Source organism: Diabrotica undecimpunctata, chromosome 5, assembly GCF_040954645.1.
Source record: "Diabrotica undecimpunctata isolate CICGRU chromosome 5, icDiaUnde3, whole genome shotgun sequence".
NCBI classification, from domain to species: domain Eukaryota; kingdom Metazoa; phylum Arthropoda; class Insecta; order Coleoptera; family Chrysomelidae; genus Diabrotica; species Diabrotica undecimpunctata.
In genome coordinates this window covers 99,526,222-99,549,066 of record NC_092807.1, presented here as the reverse complement: position 1 = coordinate 99,549,066, position 22,845 = coordinate 99,526,222, and the positions used below count along the sequence as shown (strand labels likewise).

General features: G+C 32.5%; 1 protein-coding gene across 1 annotated transcript; it reads right to left on the bottom strand.

The window, feature by feature from the left end:
• Positions 1-6,614: 6,614 nt before the first annotated feature.
• LOC140441548 (pleckstrin homology domain-containing family A member 3-like) lies at positions 6,615-22,629 on the bottom strand. Its single transcript, XM_072532336.1, has 6 exons — positions 22,466-22,629; positions 22,293-22,409; positions 21,452-21,601; positions 19,881-20,005; positions 17,847-18,008; positions 6,615-15,078 (listed from the first exon to the last, which is right to left on the bottom strand). Exons 1-6 carry the CDS (start codon positions 22,503-22,505, stop codon positions 15,070-15,072), a joined length of 603 nt encoding a protein of 200 aa, XP_072388437.1. The 5' UTR covers positions 22,506-22,629; the 3' UTR covers positions 6,615-15,069.
• Between the last annotated feature and the right edge of the window lie 216 nt (positions 22,630-22,845).

Below are 22,845 nucleotides of genomic sequence, written 5' to 3'. Positions count from 1 at the left end.
TCAATAAGTTTACCGAAGTTAGTATACAAGTAGAAGCGAACATTGGGGAATTTGTAAAGAAAGGGTAATATGGAAATTTTACTTTTCATTTTGAAAAGTGACACCATGTAATTTATCCTGTCATTGCAATTCTAGCTCTAAACAATACGTATATTAGCTTCTCTTCTTGTCTACACTTCTCTTTTCCTGTTCCATTTTTAAAAACCATGCGGAGTGTCCGGATGTATCCATTTCTTTATCAATTTCAGTAGATCTAGTCTTAACCATTAACAATTACTTACCTAATATTTTCCGTTCCGTAACAGTATCATCAGCATATCTTATATTGTTGATCAGACATGCTTTCTTGGATGTTTTCCAGTGCGCTCTGGAACACTTCTTCAGAATAAAGGTTGAAGAGAATATGTGACAGAACACATGCTTGGTTCACTCCTCTCGTTACGGGGACACTACTGGATAGGTGTTCGCCTATTTTGACTAAGACTGTCTGGTTTTAATACAGATTTTTAATAAAACTGACGTTGGTACAACCTTTGTCTAGTACGAAGGTTAATGAGTTTGGTGTGTTTTACTACGTCAAACACCTTTTCATCCTTGATGACACATAAAAACAACTTTTGTCTGTATTTTTGTAATACCACAGTAAGCGATGAACCCGAACTGTTCATCGCTTAATTTGTTCGCGTTTTATGAATACTCGTCGGTGAATAACTTTGAAGATCATTTTTAGAGCATGGCTCATGAGGCTGATTAATCTAAAATGGGAGAATTTATTGATCCCATTCTTTTTGCGTATTGGAATAAATAATTATTCCAACCAGTCTTGCGGGAGGGTTGCAGTTTCATATAATTTGTTAACTAGTTTACAAAGGTTTTGACTGTTTACAAAGGTTTTTGGCAAAGGTTTTTGAAAGGATAATGAAGGAAACTAAGAATACCATTTTTATTTAATAATAATATATAAGTACATTTCTATAATCGAGTATATTTATTACAGTTACTTTGGCATGTATTTATCAATCACTCAATAAAAACTCGAGGTCCAAATATACTATTACATATTCGCATACTACATTCACAATTATAAACAAAGGCATATTTATGGATATCAAAGTAAACTTAACTTCTTTTAGTATCAGAGTGTATCTTTGTATTACCTACGTAATAGATTTTTAAACCATTAAAAATAATTTTTGACCAGTAAATAACTGCGTTTAATCGGTTGTTATAGGTCGATGACTGTGAATGAGCCGTAATATATTATTTATAAATACTAAAACTGTAGAAGAGGTAACTCGGCTGTATTGCTTTTAAAAACATTCGCTTTATATATGAAACTCTGGCACCTAGAATAAGTACCGATCCGACGGACATGAGAATTTTTCTATATAAAAATGGAAAAATTCACGTGCCTGGTCGGATTCAAATCCGCGATTCATAAAGCGTAGGCTCGGTAAGTTATTGCTCTACCCATTGCCGCCATCGAGGCGGTTAAGAACCGGATTAAGAGTAATACAAAATGTTCTATGTTATCTATAACAATGATTGCTTTGCATTTTAAAAAAATATGTGTAGAATATTAAATTATAGATAAATTACTGTATACAATGAGATTATATAGAAGATGGATATGGATATCGAGCAAGATCCCAAAGGGAAATAAAAAGAATGGAAATCTATTCAATAGTAACCAAATAATACTGAATGATCAAATGTTATGTTTACTTTTATATTAGTCCAGATAGTACAATAAAACTTGGTTTATATAATTATGATCTATAATTATGATAACACTTTTGTTTTTATAAGTTAGTACATTTTTGCATATACAAATTCCTGGACAAAATTAATAACATTTTCAACAACTTTAATGGTATTTACGTTTTATATGTAATATTAATTTTAAAACTGTAAAAATTTTCACTTTAATGTACACTTAAGATGAAAAAGATCAGCATTATTATCTAAGTAACTACTGGTGAATGTCACAAATAAGAAAGTCAGGGGAAAGGAGGATGATTCTCTGGAGAACCAAAGGCGAATCTTTGGAATAATAATCGGAATAAGTATCATAAAGCACAAAGAACCATTCAGGAAATATAAGAAAAACTCAAAAACTATATGCAAAGCACGATTCACTAACACTACACAAAAAAATAACACATTTTTGGTTCAAGCAGTCTGGATTAGATTATCTGATTCAGACTACCACGGGTTGTTGCATTCTTGACTATGAGTTCTGTGTTCAAGAGCCATGACCTCACCCTCCTTAGATGTTATGTGTACTCAGTGCTTCTGTACGGAGTAGAAACGTGGACATTAAAGGCGGAAACTCTATCAAAACTTCACGCTTTTGAGTTATGGTCATACAGAAGGATCCTGAAGACACCAATGAAGAAGTACTGCGGAGGATGAACACAACTACAGATTTGGTGAACATCGTGAAGAGCCGTAAGCTGCAGTACTTGGAACATATAATGAGAAATCAAGGCAGATACGAGCTACTTCAATGCATTATGCAAGGTAAAATTGAAGGAAAAAGGGCCCCAGGACGAAGAATATCCTGGCTTGCTAACCTGAAAGCATGGTATACAAAGACCTCAACACAGTTATTTCGTATAGCAACCAACAAAGTCATCATAGCCAGAATGATCGCCAACGTTCGGAACGGATAGGCACCCAAGAAGAAGACGGGTTGTGTTCCTCTGCATGTGTTAGCAGTAGAAAGGAGACATCTCTATGAGAGAAGAGAATATTTGACAGCAGCCATAAAAAAAAAGAAGAGAAAGATCAATAGAAATATAGCAAGAAGAGTGGAACAACACGGAAGATGTTGCTCAGTGGACCAAGATGATGATCCCGAGCCTAGAGGACTAGGTGGACTGTGGTCACAGGTGACTGGATTACTTCCTGACCCAAGTGCTCACAAGATTCAGAAACAGATACAGATAAATGCCTATACTGTGAAAACTCTGACACTGTTACTCACACAACGCTGGAGTGTAATACATGGACAATGGAGAAAAACAGAATGTATAGAGAAATAGGTATGAACCCTGTTACTGTGAGAGATGATCATGAAGATGACGGGAAGTAAGGAGGGATGGAATATTGTACATAATTACATTCGAACAGTAATTAAAAAGAAAGAAGACGAGAAACACCAGCCGGACCAACGACAGAGATAAGATATAGATAAAAGGGAGTGCTCCGAAAGTCTCTTCAGCCTTACAGCGGCCATCCCATTTTCTAAGGTACGTGCGACAGTCAAATGCGCAAAAATAGGAGAGGGTGGTTTTAGTTGGTAGGCAGGATAACAGGAAGGCATCTGTTTGCAGGACCTCCTTCTTCTAAGAGGAAATGGGCTCGGATGTACTTTTCTACCCTGATCCAACACACGCCAGCCATCCCTAGAGATGGGTTAACCTGGCAAAGCAAGTACAGTATAGAAAAAACGGTATTCTGATATTAAAAAAATTTAATAAATGTATTATGAACGAAACAAAAGATGCAGGAAAGGAAATGTGCAAAAAGATTTTAAAATGAAATAGAAAGTAATTAATAGAATAATGAGGAGAATTAACAGACACCTACGACAAAAAACTTTGAGGTAATGACAAAATTAAATAAAGATATCAAAGGCAGTCAAAAAGGAGATGAAAACATATAATAAAAAATTGGCTCCTAAATTAATAGAAGAGTCCTTAGATCAAAAATTGTTCATGGTAGGAAGAAAATTTACAAAGTAACAAATGCGAAAGGACAAAAAGCAACAAATAAAGGAGAAATCCTCAAGGCAGTGTTCGATGAATGCATTTTTAAAGGAATAACAGCGAACTAATGGAATAATACGATTATTGTACTCACACATAATAGAGATATAAGGAACCTTGGAAACTACCGCTCCATAAGTTTGATATTACATGTATACGAACTTTTGAGGATTACTTATTACATTTATACGAACAGGACTCAGTGAATCTCCTGTTTTATCCCATTGCTAGCTTCAATTGTGTCAGTTATTTCTTCTTCTACTTACGATATTGTTCTGGTAGATATTAACGATCGTTTTGATTATTCCTAGAGGTATCTCTCTTGCGTATAATAAGTGGATAACCTCTTTTAATTTAACCCTGTCAAATGCCTTCTTAAGGTCCACGAAACATAAATATTAAATATGCCGGTTTGTTTTGACGTTGAAATTTTCGGATAAGGTTGCGGTATTGTCGGTATAGTAGAGAATGTAGAGAATTCTAGAGATAAGAATATAGAGAAAACGTAATGTTAGGATGCTGGCTTGTAATCCACAAGGATCATATATATAATTGCCTTCAAGATTTTGTTTCGCCAGTTTCTTTCTCAAATGATTTTGTAAACCAAATTTATACCATTACATATTACCATACATTAATGTAGTTACATAATTTTAAAATTATGTAACTACTACATTAACTACTACATTAAAGTTTGTCCAAGAGCTTGCCAAAAACCTATTATTTTAAGGAAATAGTTTGGACCTCAGATGTTCAACTCATAATATAAAAAATAAAACCTTAGTATTAAATATATGTGTATATATAAGGGTAGTACATAGACCTATATTTTTATTATCTAGTGTCAAGCAATTTGTTTGTTGTTCCGTGGAATATTTGATCACTGTCATTGTAACATTATGTAACAATAACAATACATGTTTTTATAAAAATTGAATAATTCTTAGTAAAAATAAAACATGTTCACTTTCTGGAGTTCATCGTGATAATAAACATATAAACTGCGCAATTTTTGACTAGGATACAGTTTGACTGGGTAGTTGGCGTAACTAAACGGTGTACGTCATTCGAAAAGGTTCAAGTTGTAAGCAATTACAAGAATATACGAGTATCGCTGCTTTATTTTCAAGATGTGGCAACACTACAAGTACCAGATAATTGACATAAAAATTTGTAAAGTTTAACATCAGAGTTGTCAATGAACATTGACAAAATGTAATAATACTAAGCAATTTAACTTTGGTATCATTTTACAATTTAACAATAATTGAAAAATCATTTTAACTTTCTACTAAAAAAAAAAATGAAAAGAAGTGTCTCTATGATCTAAAAACTGCATTTGGTGCTAAGGTACCGTCAAGAACAACTGTATTTCGGTGGTATGAAGAATATAAATTTAGTGAGACTAGACGTAGTGATGATTTTCGGGAAGGTTCATTGATATATCAAAAACAGCAGCAAACATCGACGTTCCATGACAAATGACAACGGCAGATCGTCATGTAATATATATGTTAATCCAATCATGTTTGGCCATTCTCACATCTCAATCGCCATTTCTTCTTGCTATATTATATCTTGCTCAGTAAGATATCTTTTTATTTGTCTGTTCCACTGTAATCTAGGACTTTCCCTTTTCCTCCTTCTGTTTGGTTTCCATTTCCAAGTTCTCAGCGGTATTCTTATATCATCATTATTCAACTAATACGTCCATACACGAGGAATTTTCGTTTTTATTTTTCGTCACTTAGTTAGCACTTTGTTTATTAGTGTTAATCTGGAGCTTCTTCACCAAAACATAAACCAATTTCCATTGCATTTATTCGATTTTCTATCCTTTTATTTGTCACCCACGTATCTGAGCTATAAAGTGAGCAGCTTTCCATTATTATCTTAAATATTTTATGTTTAGCTTTGCTTGTGGTTTCGTCTTTCCACATAATGAAGTGGAGCGCTCCTTAACACTGAAAATAATACTACCGCAGAGATAAACCGCAGAATTTGCACGGCCAACAGATGCTATTTTGGGCTCAATCTCCTCCTTAAATCCACAATTATATCGAGAAATACAAAAATAAAACTCTACAAAACAATAATACGCCCAGTCCTAACATATGGTTTAGAGACCTGGACTCTAAAAAATAATGAAAACATGTTAAGATGTTTTGAAAGAAAAGTACTAAGGCAAATGAATCTATGGAGCAGTGAATGACAACGGGGTATCGAGAAGACGATACAACTTCTAACTTTATAGAATATAACAGGAACCTGATATCATAAAACATATTAAGATAGGACGTCTGAGGTGGATAGGACATGTAATGCAAATGGAACAAAATGACCCAGCTAGAAAAACGCTCCTTGCTAGACCCATTAGCAAGAGAAGAAGATGAAGACCCAGAACAAGGTTCCTTGATAACATCGATGAAGATATGAGAAATATGGGAATACGTGCTTGGCGGAGAGGCGATGGATAAGGACGACTGGGGAGAAATTCTTAAGGAGGCTAAAGCCCACGCAGGGTTGTAAAGCCAAAATGTTGACGATGATGATAAAATTTGGAACTAAATTAACGAATCTAAACATCGTTTATAATTATTTCAGCGTTGTTAAAATTAATAATAGTACATATATCCATGTAAGTGGTTTAATTATACAAATAAAGGACTAAACTAAATGTAGTTTCAATAAACAAAGTATAAAAAATTATATATTACATATATATATATATATATATATATATATATATATATATATATATATATATATATATATATATATATATATATATATATATATATATATATATATATATATATATATATCTTGTTCAGACTAGTTTCATACAACAAGAAAATAAATACTCAATATAAAATATGTGTCTGTATCTTACAAGACCTGAAGCATAAATAATAATAAAAAAATTACATATAGATATTAAAAACCTTCAATTTTTTGAAAAAACAAAAATCGTGTTTATTATTGTATTAAACAGTATGAATCTAAAAACTTGATACTCTGACTAGTTTTTTAACTATAATACAGCTTTTTGACAAACTTATTAAAAATAATTTTTAAGGTTAGAGAGTCGTGTGAGAGCAGAATTTGACATTTGACGCCGATTTATACTATCGATATTAGACTTTGCCACAGTCCGGTCTAGTACATATATTCCCAACCCATTTACAATATTTATTAAAATATAACCACGACCATACTATTCCACAAAGAATGTAAAAGTCGTCATAGAACATGCTTTTAAGGCTCAACTGAGATACGTAGGAAAATCCATCGATGAAGAAAAATTTACTCATATAGCTTCGCTGAAATTGTTCTACTTAAAGATAACTTCGCGGTAGTTCACAACAGCCGTGAAGAAAATCCGTTGGCTTGGCAACATATCTGGAAAAACCGGTGACACACATTTAAGACTAACATTCTAAACTCAAGACAAATTTGGCTCTTTGTCAAATTCATTACTGCATGTGGACAAAGAAAGAGTTCGGTACGACAGAAAACCATTGCTTATACGGCGAAATTCCGGACAATGTGTCACATACTCTGCCTCTTTGAAAGAGAACTGGGAGTCACGCTACAATGACTCGAGTAAGATAGTACACAAATATTGTAACAAAGGACGAGGATACAGAATGGGAAACAAAGAAATAAAAATACTCTGTTACGCAGACGACGCAATATTAATAGCCCAAGATGAAGATAGTCTGCAAAGACTGGTCCACAGATTTAACATAAGAGCAAAAGAATTTAATATGACAATCTCATCTCAGAAAACTAAAACAATAGTAGTCAGCAAAGAACCAACCAGATGTAAAATAAAAATTGATGGCATCGGTATTGAATAAGTAATGGAAATAAAATACCTGAGAATTACACTGTCCAGCTATGGAGACATGGACAAAGAAGTGAGAAATCAAGTAGTACAAAAAGCAAATAGACTGGCAGGATGCCTTAATAACACTATATGGCGAAACAGATACATTAACACTGAGATGAAGTCAAGATTTTATAAAGCCAGTGTAAGACCAATAATGACATTCGCCTCAGAAACAATACCCGGCCCAGCCACAACGCAAAGGCTATAGGAAACGACAGAGATGAGAGTACTGAGAAGAATTACAGGAACTACGGTAAGAAAATGTAACGTGTATAAATGAATGAACACAAAATAGAAAAAAAAGAATGTAATAGAGGTATTCATTGGCAGATTAATACCTCCATAGAGGTAGTAATCCGCCAATGAACAAGCAGAATTGCTTATAAAGAGGAAGAAGATTGTACACGCAAGAAGGTAAGAGAGTGAGCAGGAGAGAGTGATAAGTGCTGAAATTCGGACGGTGGAACAAATAACGAACGGAAAGAGGTAGAATGGGAAGGACAAAAGAACTCTCAGTGAAGAAACATGTAAGAATTAGAAGACAAAGGATGAGGTATCGACTTTGAGCCCCACCAGGGCGGTGCGGCCGGTAGTTCATGGCGAATAAGAGTAGGTAGTTTTCTGGTACTGATGATCGAAAAATCCTGGCAATCGAGGATATCATCGTAGTTGCGCAAGAGGAATCTTGCAATGCTGACGCTGAGAGGTTATGTTTGTCCTCTAGGCTCGAGATAGATTTCGAACAATTTATGCACCACGTCATAAATAAAAAAAAAATGTTTATCGAAGAAACAAAAGCGATCGAGGATTGAAAAAAGAAGCTGAATATCATCAGCACGCTAGACAGATGATCAGAAATGACTGGAGAAGAAATTAGATCCAAGCAGCCTATAAATTAAATCGTCTTATGACATATTGCAATACGACGAAGAAGGTTTTTGTTACATAACAATAAATTTCATACATGCGGTGTTATATTTTATAAAGAAAAAAAAACACGTATCCTTTTACCATCGTCGATGGAGACGAATAGACAAAGGCGGAAAGACGGAACTTTATACAGTAGTTGGGGAAAAAGATCGGAGAAATTAATAAAGTCACAGAGTAGAGAGTTATTTTCTACAATTATTGATAATAATGGGAGACAATGGTAACTTTTACTCAAACAAAAAAGAACTAAACAGGTAACAAGGGAGTAGTGGCACTGTAGTCAAGACCACAAAATTATAGCAACAATAAAAACAGCGAGTAGGATGTTAAGCTTTGTCCATAAAATTGTACAATTTTCAGTGACAATAAAGCATATTTCTATTCTATGAGTCTAGTATAAAGAGACAAAATATACACTCATTTTCTACTGTGTACTATTTGATTGAACTAATTTTTCTTAGCTTGTAGGGAAAACACCACATATATATTTTCTCCATGTAGACAATTTCACTTGTCAACATGTTTTTTATATTTTTCTCGGACTGATAAGTTCCTTAAAACGGAACTTAAAAGCTTCCAGTTTCATAATTTTCCCCACATAACTTTTAATACTGTCAAATTACTGTCTACTAGCCACCGGACGGACACACAGAGATGGACGGACCGCACAAAAGGTAAAATTTATTCAATCAAATAAAACAACTAATACCAATAATACACTACGACCACGGAAAAATAATATTAAAGTAATATAGAATAAAAATTCATACAAAATTTTTTATTTCAAATCCTTTATAAAAGGTATATAATAAAATACCCAAACGGGATATATCACAAATACATTACAGAACGTTTTCGGAATTTAAATTCCATCATCAGTGTAACCTGAAAGTATATAACCACTTTAATTAAAAAGAACGTAAAATTTAAAATGTTGACTAAGGTTATGCACAATGTGGTTAATACTTACGAAGTATACATGCTATGAACCACTAAATTTATTGTTGAGGAGTGATATAGTAAATGATATGTTTGAATGTGCTGTTGAAATGAAATTTGAATATGAAAAGAATGTTTTTGTAATTTAATGTTCATGTAGTGCATAAATTTTATCGAACCATCTTCCTACATATGTCTTTTTTACTATTTCCTAGGTCCCAAATGTTTCATAACATACAGAACCTGTTGCTAAAATCATTAGTTAAGAACAAATAAATTTAGACACATGTATAGTTGGTTGCCTATCGATACGTACAAAATTTCATGTACTCCAGTCTACCCACATTAATTTATAAAACAAATTTTTTCAATGTTTTTCAACATAAATATAGGACAAATTCACATTACAGACTACAACATTCATGGTTGACACTGTTATATTATTATAATTTTAACTTATTCAATTTTAAATAATGCTGGCTTCTGCCATTTTTAGACAACTACCGTAAGATGCACTGACTGCTTTGTTCCGACATCCGTCCTACCATGTCAATATTGTCATTTTTATCCGTTGTTATCAACAGGTCCTCGAAGACACTTTGTCTCAGGACTATGTAACCTATGTAGAGCCATATGTTGCCATGTTACCAATTCCAACGGTAACTTAAACATCCTAATTTATAATAATATATAATGTAACATATCTATAAATTAATAACATGTAAAGGGTTTTCACCCATATATTTTAGTGGCTCGTAGCATGTATACTTCTTAAGTATTAACCACATTTTGCATAACCTTAGTCAACATTTTAAATTTTACGTTCTTTTTAATTAAAGTGGTTATATACTTTCAGGTTACACTGATGATGGAATTTACATTCCGAAAACGTTCTGGAATGTATTTGTGATATAGCCCGTTTGGGTTATATATACCATTTATAAAGGATTTGAAATAAAAAATTTTGTGATACATGGTATACAGCCAGCTACAGGAACTTAGTTTCCTTGCGGATTTTAAAAATTCATACGTTTTCAATAGTTTCATACTTTTTAAGACAATAATACTATCTATTATGCGAGCAATATATTTCATATAAAAAATAATTTAGAGTAAAAAAAACAATTTTTTTAATAAATATAATAAAAATATAAAAACAATATTTCGAAATGGTAAAAAATATATAGTTGCCTTCACTACTACAAATGTTGTGTCATATCTGAACACCAAATAAGCGATTTGAAAGAAGTCTCTTTACTCTAAGAATACTCTTACTGGAGAGTAGGAAAAAATCAGAGTAATGCATTCATATTTTTTATTGCGTGGCTATTTTAATAATATAGTTTTTATAACGTCAGAAATCAAAAAAATAAACGTATACCCTGTAACATGGAAATAATCTTTCAAATTGAATACACAGAGAGTATATTTTATATGGGCAACAGCGCTACGTTACATCACTAACTGATGCGACAACAGACATATTTCCGTCGATAGACAGAAAACCAATAGGTAGAAAATCTTGATAGAATTTCAGCAGTAGACGAACTGAACTTTTCTTTCTTTTATTTATTCTCAGAGGGCTAGATTTCACTCCAGAACAAACCCTTCTATACCCGTCCCAAGCCTGGGGCCTTATTACACAAGAGATGGGAAGGAGGGGGAGATGAGTAACAACCTCGTTGTATAGGGTTCAACTGTCTCCCATTGATAGTACCCTGTAATGGGACCCTGTCAAGGGTTACAGCCGAAGATCCATAGCGGAAGGGGCAAATGAGGTTCTACTCAATGGTTCTGAAGGGGGAAGAATATTACAGAAAAGACCGAGCTGAAGTTTTGAAAGACCTGAGGAACAATCGGTAAACCAGAGGAAAAATTACCCAGCCCTATAAAAGTAGGCGGTTTAGACATTGGTATCCCTAATGACCTCTAAAAAAATTTATAGCAAAGAATCCTAGAATACAGAATCTACAGATCATTCTGGACAAATATTCACTCAAAATTGCCTACCTCTGATCGCAATATGTAATATTTGTTGTATATTCATTTTTTGGAATTCCAACATTGTATCGACTAGTAAAATATATTATGCCGCTTGTATAGCTTTAACTAATTCAAACAAATATTTTTAACTTATACTATGTTCTAAAACAACTTTTGTAGTAGTGGTGGTATAGCTAAAGTACAATAAATACTTATAATAATAAAGCATATATAAATAATATATATTATTGATTCACAAGAATAATTCGCACTATTTTAAGTACCTGCTGCTCATAAAGAGGAAATTGTTTTGTTAAAATAAATCTCGCCACAAAATCATTTCGGTTTTTATGACAAGTCAACTCTGTAATTCAAAAAGCCAAAAAGTCTCTGTGGATAACAGACCAGAATTCATCATTGACATAAGGGATATCCAGTTTCTAATCCCACTAGGCCGAGAAAAATTGAGTTTAAATAATTAGTAAAAGACCTAAACAACTACCGTCCTACTTCCCTTTTGTCACAACTATATAAAACCTTCACAAGAATAATAAACAACCGACTAACCTATAAACTTGATAACTACCAACCAGTGGAACAGGCCGGATTCAGGAAAGGATACAGCACAATCGACCATCTACATGCGCTTAAAATCTTAATTGAGAAAACCAATGAATACAACCTTCCGCTGTACTTAGCATTCGTAGATTATGAAAAGGCTTTTGACAGCATTGAACACTGGGCGGTGGAAGAAGCTCTGGTCAATAGTAGCATAGATTCAAGATACCGACAATTGATACATGATATTTACCAAAACGCAACCATGACCGTAATTCTGGACGACAAATTAATAACGGATAATATAAAAGTTAAAAGAGGAGTCCGACAAGGCGATATAATTTCACCTAAACTGTTTACCTTGACCCTCGAAGATATAATAAAATCAACAGATTGGGAAAACAGAGGAATATGTATTAACGGAAAGTACCTAAATCACTTTAGATATGCGGATGATATACTCCTGATCTCCTCGGAACGACAAGAACTAGAATTAATGCTGAATGAACTTCATGAAAAATCACTGGCAAAAAGGCCTAAAAATTAACTTCAACAAAACAAAAGTAATGACAAACACGGAAGACCAAGAGGCAATAAAAATACAAACAGAAAAAATAGAACAGCTAAATGAGTATATATATCTAGGACAAGCAATCAGAGCTAACAAAGAAAATCAAACAGCCGAAATATCGAGACGAGTAAGAAAGGGATGGGCAGCGTTCGACAAACTTTCTTACGTTCTAAAAAATCAAACAATCCCTCTATACTTACGAAGCAAGGTATATAACTCCTGTATAATACCGGTGCTCACTTACGGAGCACAGACATGGACATTTACACAGGCCAATTTGGATAGGATAAGGAAGTCACAAAGAGCGATGAAGAAACAAATGTTTGGTATATCACTTAAAGATAGAAAACGTAACAGTAGATCAGAACCAGAACAAAGACAGTAGACGCGATAGAAGTGGGCTGGACACAATGAACGTCTCCAAGACGGACGATGGAACAATGCCATCGGAAAGTGGCGTCCATACAATGCAAAAAGATCAAGAGGCAGACCACAGATGAGGTGGAAAGATGACATCAGGAAACAAGAATGTCCCACATGGCAGAGAACAGCTCAAGATAGGGAAAGATGGAGAGAACTGGGGGAGACCTACATCCAACAATGGAAGGATAGAGAATAGGTTAAAAAAAAAAATTAGTAAAAGTGGGAACGGACATAGATTTCCGAGCAAAGAATGCAAACAAACCTTCATAGGTTCAAACATTCTCTAGACGGGCTTCTAAAAATTTTATAAGGTTGCAGTACACTGGTAAATTGAAAGAAAATGTAAGTTTTTAATTTTGTTTATATGCTTAGAGTTTTTATTAAAACTAACGAAACTCGCTTTGCTATATTTAATCGTTCCTTTAATTAGTACAAAGAACTGTAATAAACGAATCTATTTCTTTATGTTAAGTTCCTTCTGTAGTTATTAGTTGCTAATATTGTCAAAATTGGTCCGTACAACCATCGTTATTTGTTCTATTGTGTCTAGTGTTCTTCTTAATAGATCAATATTATTGAATTGTTTCCTCCCAACAAATAATTCTATTCCATTTGAAAATCATTAAAACAGTGGCGGATAGTTCCAAAGGGCCACGTGGCCATTCCACTGGCCCTGAATAATATACTAATCTGAAAATATATTGATCACTAAAAATATTTTTGTTTTTACTATGCTTTTTTTTAATATCGATGCAGTATCTACATACATACAAATAATTCAAGCAAGCCCATTTCAATATGGCTCGAGATTTGACTTCAAACGCATAGGAAAAGATTAGGCGCGGTAAGCTTACAGACGGTGACGGTATCGATACAAAAAATGGAATATTTCGAAGCCAGACAAACTCCGACCCGAGTGTGTTTTAGAATGTGACTTTGCTAGTGTATTAGAATAGTTTTCGCTTATCTACAACGTTGTCGTTACGTTTGAAGTGTTCGCTGTTTAAATTTTACGTGTTGAGGAAAAATGAACAAAATTAGCTGTTTGTTAGTGAAAACTGTCTCGCTTGAGGAGAAAATTCAAAAATGCCTCTCTTAGGGGATCATGTGGACTAATTATATCTACTTCGAATTTAATGCACGTGCCCTAAATAATTTAATTGATGCCAAATTTAAATGTATTCAAAAACACACAAATATGTAAATCTTGTAGAAGCCAATACTTTACAGTTAATCTCATTTTGCGGTACAAAAAATGATGAAAGATAAATATCCATTTGCAAACTATGTGCATTGCTATGCACATAAGGTGAATCTTATACTGAGCAGTGCGACTTCGATTAATGCATCTGGTCGGATTTTTTTCGCTAATTTAACTGGGATTTGTTCACTGTTTTTACTATATCACCTCAAAGAACGAAGGTATTGGATGAGATAGCTCATAAACGATTACCACGATCATCACAAACTAGATAGATTTTCAATTAAGCAGAGTCAATACAGTTTATGAATACCGAAATGAGTTACAAATACAATTCATCGATATTTTAGAGAATGACAAAAGTATTAAATTGAATTCAACGATTGAGCAAGCCGGTGCATATAAACTTAGATTATAGAATGAATAAAGATTTCATATTTTGGTTAACAGTATTTCATAAAATCATGCCACTTGTAGAAAAGACAATGCAAAAAATTCGTGATGAAATGAATACAGTTATTGACCAACCAGGTTCGGATTCATTTTACAAAACAAAATCCTCTTCAATCTTAAAATGTCCTGAATAAACGAGTTAATAATATCCTAATGAAATAACATACAAAAATTCAATCACTTTCTAATGCGTACATAAAATTTGTGTTTAACTATTTAATACTTGTTATTTTCCGATCACAACTAATAGGAAATACTTGTATTAAATATAAATATCATCTACTTTAAATAAATAACGACGTAATACCGCTGCAACAAACAAACCTTTGATTTGTGGTCTCATTCAACTTTTCTAAAAACAAAAATTGTGTTAATAAACTTGTGAAAATGTACTATACAATAAATAAATAAAAACAATATTGTCGCGATTCTTTTATCACGTGACAACGTCGCGAGATCGGCCAAACTTAATATTTGACGAGTCACTCAAAAACGACACCATACAAACAGTTAGCAAACATGTATAAAAGGAGCATTTTTATTAAAATTATCACTAGAGTACAGTAAAACAACATACATTTTATATTACAAATATTTTGCAAAACAATGCTCCTTGTGAAACCCGCATATATTTTGTTATATCTTATATTATGTAGCAGGTATTTTGTTATATCTTTTATATTACGAAACGTATATCAATCTTAAGGAGGTATGTTCACGCCGCAGTTAAAATGAGTGGCACTCAAATAAACTAACGTTTTGCTATTTCTCAAGTGAATGAAGATTGAGTTACAATTTATTTATAAGAACAATATTTCTAAGAAATCTAAAATATGTAAGTCAGTTTAAAAACAGCGTCAGTACAATAACAATTTTTTTCATATCGAATGTCAGCACGGGAAATTTTTTCCTCAGAAAAATTACTCAAGTAAATTTCAATATTTTTTTTCACTTAAGAAATATTTAAAGGTAGTGACAAAAATTAATCGATGATTACCATAATATTGTTTTGTTTACAAAAATTAAATTTGCCAGAAAGTGAATAAAACTTAAATTGTTTTTAGATAAGCCCCACGTAACATGCTAGAGCTTATGTAATCTATGTATTATGTAAAAACCAGTATAATCCCCAGCAAACATTTCGAGACATTTTGGACCTTGTTTGACTTTCAACCATGATTATATAAAGTCACGGTGCCAAGAATAAAAATAGTATAATTGTATTGATAAGTCTCTCTCTCTCTCTCTCTCTCTCTCTCTCTCTCTATCTCTCTTTCTCTCTCTCTCCAATGGCGCTACAGTCCAAATCGGGCCTTGGCCTCCTCCAAACTATGCCTCCAACCTTGTCGGTCCCGCGCCGATCTCCAGGTTCTCACGTCTAGCAAATTTTGCGCGTCCGCTGCCACTTCATCCTCCCATCTTTTCCGTGGCCTTCCTTTTGGTCTTGGCATTTTACTATCTAGGGCTCTTTTCGGAATCTTTCTGTCTCCATTCTTACTACATGACCAGCCCAGCGAAGTCTCTGAAGTTTAACGAATTCTGAGATCGGTGTCTCTTTGAACAGTTGGTAGAGTTCACGGTTGTACCTGGATCTCCATATTCCGTTTTCGTTAATAGGTCCAAATATCTTAGGACTTTTCTTTCGAAGACTTCCAGTTTTCTCTTTGTCTCTTCTGTCATCACCCATGTCTCGCATGCATAACATACTATTGGTCTGATAATAGTTTTGTAGACGCTGATTTTCGATCTCCAGTGTGTGTTTTTGGAGCGAAACACATGATTGAGTGAAAAATAAGCTTTGTTTCCCTTTACTATTCTTCTTTGGATTTCTGGTTCTTCTGTTCCATTCGTGTTTAATGCAACTCCTAAATATGTGAAACTTTCTACCGTTTCAATATCGTCGTCTAATTCAACTGTGCGTCTGTTTCCCCTAGCTCTTGCCTGTGTTAACTTTTTTGTCTTTTGAATATTTATTTCTAGTCCGGTCTCTTTTGCCTTTGTTTTTAATTGTGAATATATTTCTGCCGCCTCTTCTGTTCTGCGAGACATGATGCTGATATCATCGGCATAGGCGGCAATCAGTATTGATTTATTTGTTAGGAGATTACCTTTTTCTATATTCAGCTGTCTTATCACATATTCCAAGGTCAGGTTAAATAGTGTCGGTGCCAGCCCGTCTCCTTGCTTTAATCCTTGGACTATCGTAAAGTTTTCAGTGAGCTCATTTTGGACTCTGGCAGTTGCTATTGACGAATTCATTGCTGTTTTTACCAATCGGATGTATTTTTATTAAAGGTCTGCAATATTTGATATAACTTGTTCCTATTAATTGAGTCGTAGGCTTGTTTGAAATCTATGAATATGTTGTGAACGTCAATGTCGTATTCCCACGATTTGTTTAAAATTTGTTTCACTGTGAATAGTTGGTCAGTTGTAGATCTTCCTTGTCGCAAACCGGTTTGATATTTCCCGACAATATTTTCAGTTAGTTGTTGGAGTCGTTTGTTTAGTACGTAAGTAAAAATTTTGTACGCCGTGCACAAGAGGGTTATGCCGCTATATGCGGTTATAATTTTCGCATTTTTTTTTTGTTAAGACACATGATTGAAGGTCAAACGAGGCCAAAATGTTTCAAAAAATCACGTGATTCGTATTTCTATGGTTACTGCATAACCACAAAACCTGTTTTCAATGTTTTGCAGATTTTTCTTAAATTCAGCAAACGCGCATCAGTCGCCATTTATTACATCACTGCTGCCTTCTATTAAATGACACATGAATTTATCTTCATCTACACTTTCTCATTACCAAAATGATAACTTGTTACTGTAATATCAACAAAATCTCTAGTTTGCAGATTTTAATTGTAATTTTATCTTTGGGTACAGTTAATTTAAAAATTACGGCAGTATGGATAATGAACGTTTGCTAAAATACAGCTTTTTGGATAGTACAGTTAATCATTTAACACAATACCAAATTTTAGGCAGGTTACCGTCAGTTATGACATGGATTCATTTAAGTACTAAAAACTGTACATTAACTGTACCTAAAAAGTAATTATTATAACATTGTGACATACCACCTTAATTAAAAATTACAAAATAATATTAAGCTTACCTTTCGACTGGAGGGAATATAATTTGTCAATGGAAACGGTACGTCATTAATTGGTGTCACAGGGTTTTTCACATCAACATTGGAGAGAGTCATACATTCTTCAAGCGTTTTAATAAATGTGTTACAAGTGGCTCCTAAAAATCTAGTGGCTTCGTCCATTTTCTATAAATAAATATTACAGTTAATCCTATAGTGCACTAAAAGTACAACAATATAATGTAGAGGGTGACTCACTCTCAAAAACGAAATCTGACACCGCGAACTATTGAAGAATGCAGCAATTGTAGCAGCGCCGGTGTCCATGTAATTTTTTTGGGATTGAGATTAATAATTAATTCAACCGTAATGCCTTACAGATACCTTTGTCATTCCGCAAACTTCTTACTTCCCCAGTTTAAATATTTAGTTTATATGGCATTAAACCACAATTGATTTGTTTTGACGGTTCAATTTCCAACCCGGAAAACGATTTACCAAATTAGGAAATTATGTTAAAATGTAATTTTTTATCAATTGGCACGGAAATTGTACATAACTGTACATTTGTTTTGTCTTTAAAAATGGGACCCCAACTCTGATATCTGTATTAAGTGAAATAGGCTAAATCAATAATTTTCCTAAAATGAGCCGTGAATCATTACAAAAAACATTACATGATAAGATTGTGTCACTTTTGATATATTTATTAAACTTTCTAAAATACAGAAGAAGACTATATATGAACAGAATAAAAAGCGTTTTTACTAACAATCTTTCAATTACTAATAAACTAATTATCTAAATTATTTAAAATAAAGTTGTTATCTAGCTATTTTCATTTTTTCAAAACTAAATTTCTCAAGCAAATTTAATTTTCGATGTAGACAATACTTTTAAGTTGCCGTCATGAAACTCCCCTGATAAATCTAAACACTTCGGATAATTTGTGCTGACCAAATTTTAATTTGCTAAAACCATCGTGAATATTATGCCTGTTGTTAGAGCTGGGTCACTGCAAAAGACAGCTTATTACCCATTAAAATGTACCGAAAGCTATTAAAATGTTGTGAGCAGATATTATTTTGATTTTCTTATTACTAATTGACGTATTTGATTTGAAACTCGTACAATTAATAGATCAAATTATGAGTCACTCCCCCAATTTCTTGTCGAGGTATAGTATGTGTATGCTTTAGGTGATAATTTAAACTCTTATCTTTATTAGACATAACTAGTGTACTGATTTATTAGACCGTTGTCTCATTATATTGAAATCAAATTCTAAATTTTCCAGTAAAGCATGGAATTCCATTTATGTATAAAATATTCCACTGTGAATTTATGATGTTATAAAATAAATTCGTCATTTAACTGTTCGATTTCGACATTAAAAACCGTTTTTAATTAAGATCTGACAAATTAAAAAAAAAATTGTTATGAAAACTAGTGTCGAAAAGTCAATGATTAGTCATAGTTTATGATCGGTGGAAAAAATGCTCCACTTATTTTTAACTTTTTATCGAACAAACTTGTTTGTTGACTGTTTTCAAAGTTTCATTATTCGTTTTAAACTAATGCTGCATTTTATCGAATTTTGCTAACTATACGAATGTTGGCTTTTTACAGTTTCATGCTGTATTTGTTACAGGCTTTTATAACTCTATCTATTTATAGATAGAGTTATAAAATAGACTCATAGAAAGTCTCTCATTAAAAAAAAAAATTGACCTGTCTCTGATTTTTCATATTATTTAGGATGTCCTATGAGTTTATAAACCCCAGCAGCTATTTTAGAAGTTCAAAGTGTTTTCAAAAGTAATGAACTCTAAATGCAGTTCGTTGTTACTTACTATTATCTTTTGAATGTGCAAATTAATTTCAATGATACATACTCAATATAAATTTTTTTTTTAAATAAAATACATGTGTAACTACTAACGAACACATATAATGCTTCTCTGATAGTTATGTGCCCCAACATAAATAAGCAACTAGAAAAAATAGCAAAAAGTAATTATTGCTGTTATAAGTTTAAGGCACAAAAATTCTACTTACTTCTATTTCAGGCCCATTATCATGTAGTGCTGCTGATTTAATGACATGAACTTGTTGCATCAGTAAATCACAATATAACCTTAACTCAGACTTTTTCGATTTCAGGGCATCTGGGTTGGGTTCATCTAGAATACCACAGATTATTCAATAAATCTATACAACAAAATAAATTAATAAATAGATCCTGGGAGCTAATGGTTGTTACCAAGAGGTAGTATAATAATGTACAACTTATTTCAATACTATTTCTAATATACTCTTCCAAGTTAGGATATTAACCATAGGAGTTCAACACTAGCCAATAGTTCACAGTAACTTCTGCTCCAGCCAGGTAGCATAAATAAGTTTTCTGCAAATTTACTTGTTTTTTTTTATATCGTTTTCCTTGTGGCATTCTGTATTTTTAGGGGAATGTAAGAAATAAGCCTCAAAATATTTATTCATATGTTTAGTTTACTGACATTTTGATCTCTATATCCAGAGACCATTTTCAAATATACAAATGATATATTTCTGTATATAGTTCTGTATTTTTAGGGAAATAAGCCACAATATATTTATTCAAATGTCTAATTCTTAAAATGTTTAAAATTTACTGACGTTTCGATCTCTATTCTAGAGACTGTTTTCAAAGTTAGAAAAAAAAATAATATTATATAAATATATAATAATAATAAACAAATAAAATAAATACAACTATCATTTATATCTTTGAAAACAGTCTTTGAATATAGAGATCAAAATGTCACTAAAAACCTGTAAAGAAATATATTGTGGCCTATTTTAAGCAAATAATATTTTAAAAATACAATATATTTATCATTGAAATAAAATGAGTGTATGCCACTGAATTTTCTTTCCCCACTTCTCTGCCTTCAAATATTTAAATCACTCTTCCAAATAGATTGCATGATTTACTCACTTTTTAAATCCATGTAATTTTTAAATGTTTAGAATTATAGATATTTCAGCTCTATTCTAAGTCATTTGGATGGTAGGCTTGAACAGTTGCTTTCTATAACGTTCTTCAACATTTGGTTATTCTTGATACATGACTGAATTTTTTATTATTAATCAGTACCACCATGTGCTCCTCCATCTAAATGTATGATTAACTATGGAATTGAAATGTATATTATGTCTGTTAATTTAATTTCAGCTAATAAAACATTGGTGTTTCTTATTTTTAATAACATTTTCATCTCTAGTGCTTCTGAGTGGATGTTTTTATTATTCCAAATAAAATCTTCATTTTGTATGTGTCTGGTTATTTACTTGCTATTACTTCTTTATATCTTGTTTTAATCTTGTTTCAATATCCTTGCTGTGAAATAATATTGATTATAACAAGGATCTTATGTAGTTTGTCTTGAGCTTTTTAATACTATTTTTAATCCCTCTGTTATCTTATTGTAGGTCTCTATAGAACATAAGAGGTAATTATTGTTATGTTGCTACCAATATATACATTTAGGAGCACTTCTTTATTGTTGTTTGTTATCTTCCCAATTAATGACTTAACTACACCTACTATGTCTTCTCAAAATCTTACAGAGTTTTCAAAAACTTACCAATACTTTTTTCATTCCTATTTATACCAGCCTTTGCAGTACCTAATGCTACCAACCATTTTTGTCTTTCTTGTGATGTGGCAGCTCTGAGGTAAAGGTGCTGTTCTCCAGGAATAACTAGATCCATTCTAGTATTATCAAGGAAACAAACTGCAAAAAACATTATTCTGTTTCAACTTTCTAGTTATAGTAACATTTCAGAAGCTCTCTTATACAGTGGGAACTACAATATATTGTGCAGTGTATTCTGCATGCTCAATCATATGGCCCTTGGAGTTGGATATATACAAGAACTACAAAAAATATCAAAGAAGCACCAAGGGAAAATAAAACACTAGTGTCTCTCTAACAAAGTGAACAATGTTTAAATTTAAGTAAGTAAAAAATTCGGACATAAGTACCCGATATAAAATGAGTACAAGTAGAACAATATCATTATACAATGAACAGCACAAAATCACAATGCAAAAGTGGAAGAAAACAACATGCTGGACCAACAAAAATTAAAATTGCTACATTAAAGAGAACTTTATGACCAATTATATAAATAGGTAAAACAATACCACCCTTTGTTATATGGTTTCAATAAACCAATAAAATAGAGGCTGATAGGTTTAGAACAATATTACAACCCTTGCCCTTAGTAATTAATGAAACACCATAAAATACCCCAACATTATGTACTAAAGTATCTACAATAAATACTAAATAACTCAATAAGTTTAAGGAACATAATATATTCTAAAAAATGTACTAATTCTAATAAATTACACTTAATGACAGTAAGTTGATTAAAAATATGCACATACAGTATGAATATGCTCTCTGAATTAAGACCTACCATTTATTTCACAAGCTTGAACTTTAACTGATCCTTTAAACCCTTGCTTTACTTCATCTTGGGACTTGCAATATGATAAAACACCGTTTTCTAGTACAAACCATCTGGTTTGCCAGCCTACAAATTTAAAGTAATGTAAACTATTGTTAATTTATATTATGAAATTAATTTACCGTTCCAATAATTGGTCCATTTCCACAAAATGCCTTCCATGTGAATTAATTTTGGGCACTTTTATATCATCATTAACAAAAATAAATATACGTGTACAAATATATTTCTTTTTATTCAAAAAATGTTGTTAGGTTGACATTAAATTGACAGTGACAAAAACAAGTTTGTTCAACAATCGCTCTATCTGTGTACCATTCGTTCACTCGGCGCACTCTGCTTTTAAGGTGGTACAACAGAATATATCAGAAATAGAACAGCTGTAACATTTTTTTAAACATACTTCTAAATACCTTATTTAACTTTTGTGCCTTTAGCCTTAATTACATGGTTTAAAGATTAAATTAATTAAAAATTAAGATACTACAAAAAGAGATATGCT

Bases quoted from the DNA above. Each gene is read 5' to 3' on its own strand.
- LOC140441548 (XM_072532336.1), bottom strand. From the start codon at position 22,505: ATGGAAGGCATTTTGTGGAAATGGACCAATTATTGGAACG. The intron at 22,410-22,465 runs GTAAATTAATTT...TTAAATTTGTAG, and splicing joins ATGGACCAATTATTGGAACG to GCTGGCAAACCAGATGGTTT. The intron at 18,009-19,880 runs GTAAGTAGAATT...ATTTATTTATAG, and splicing joins ATAATGGGCCTGAAATAGAA to AAAATGGACGAAGCCACTAG.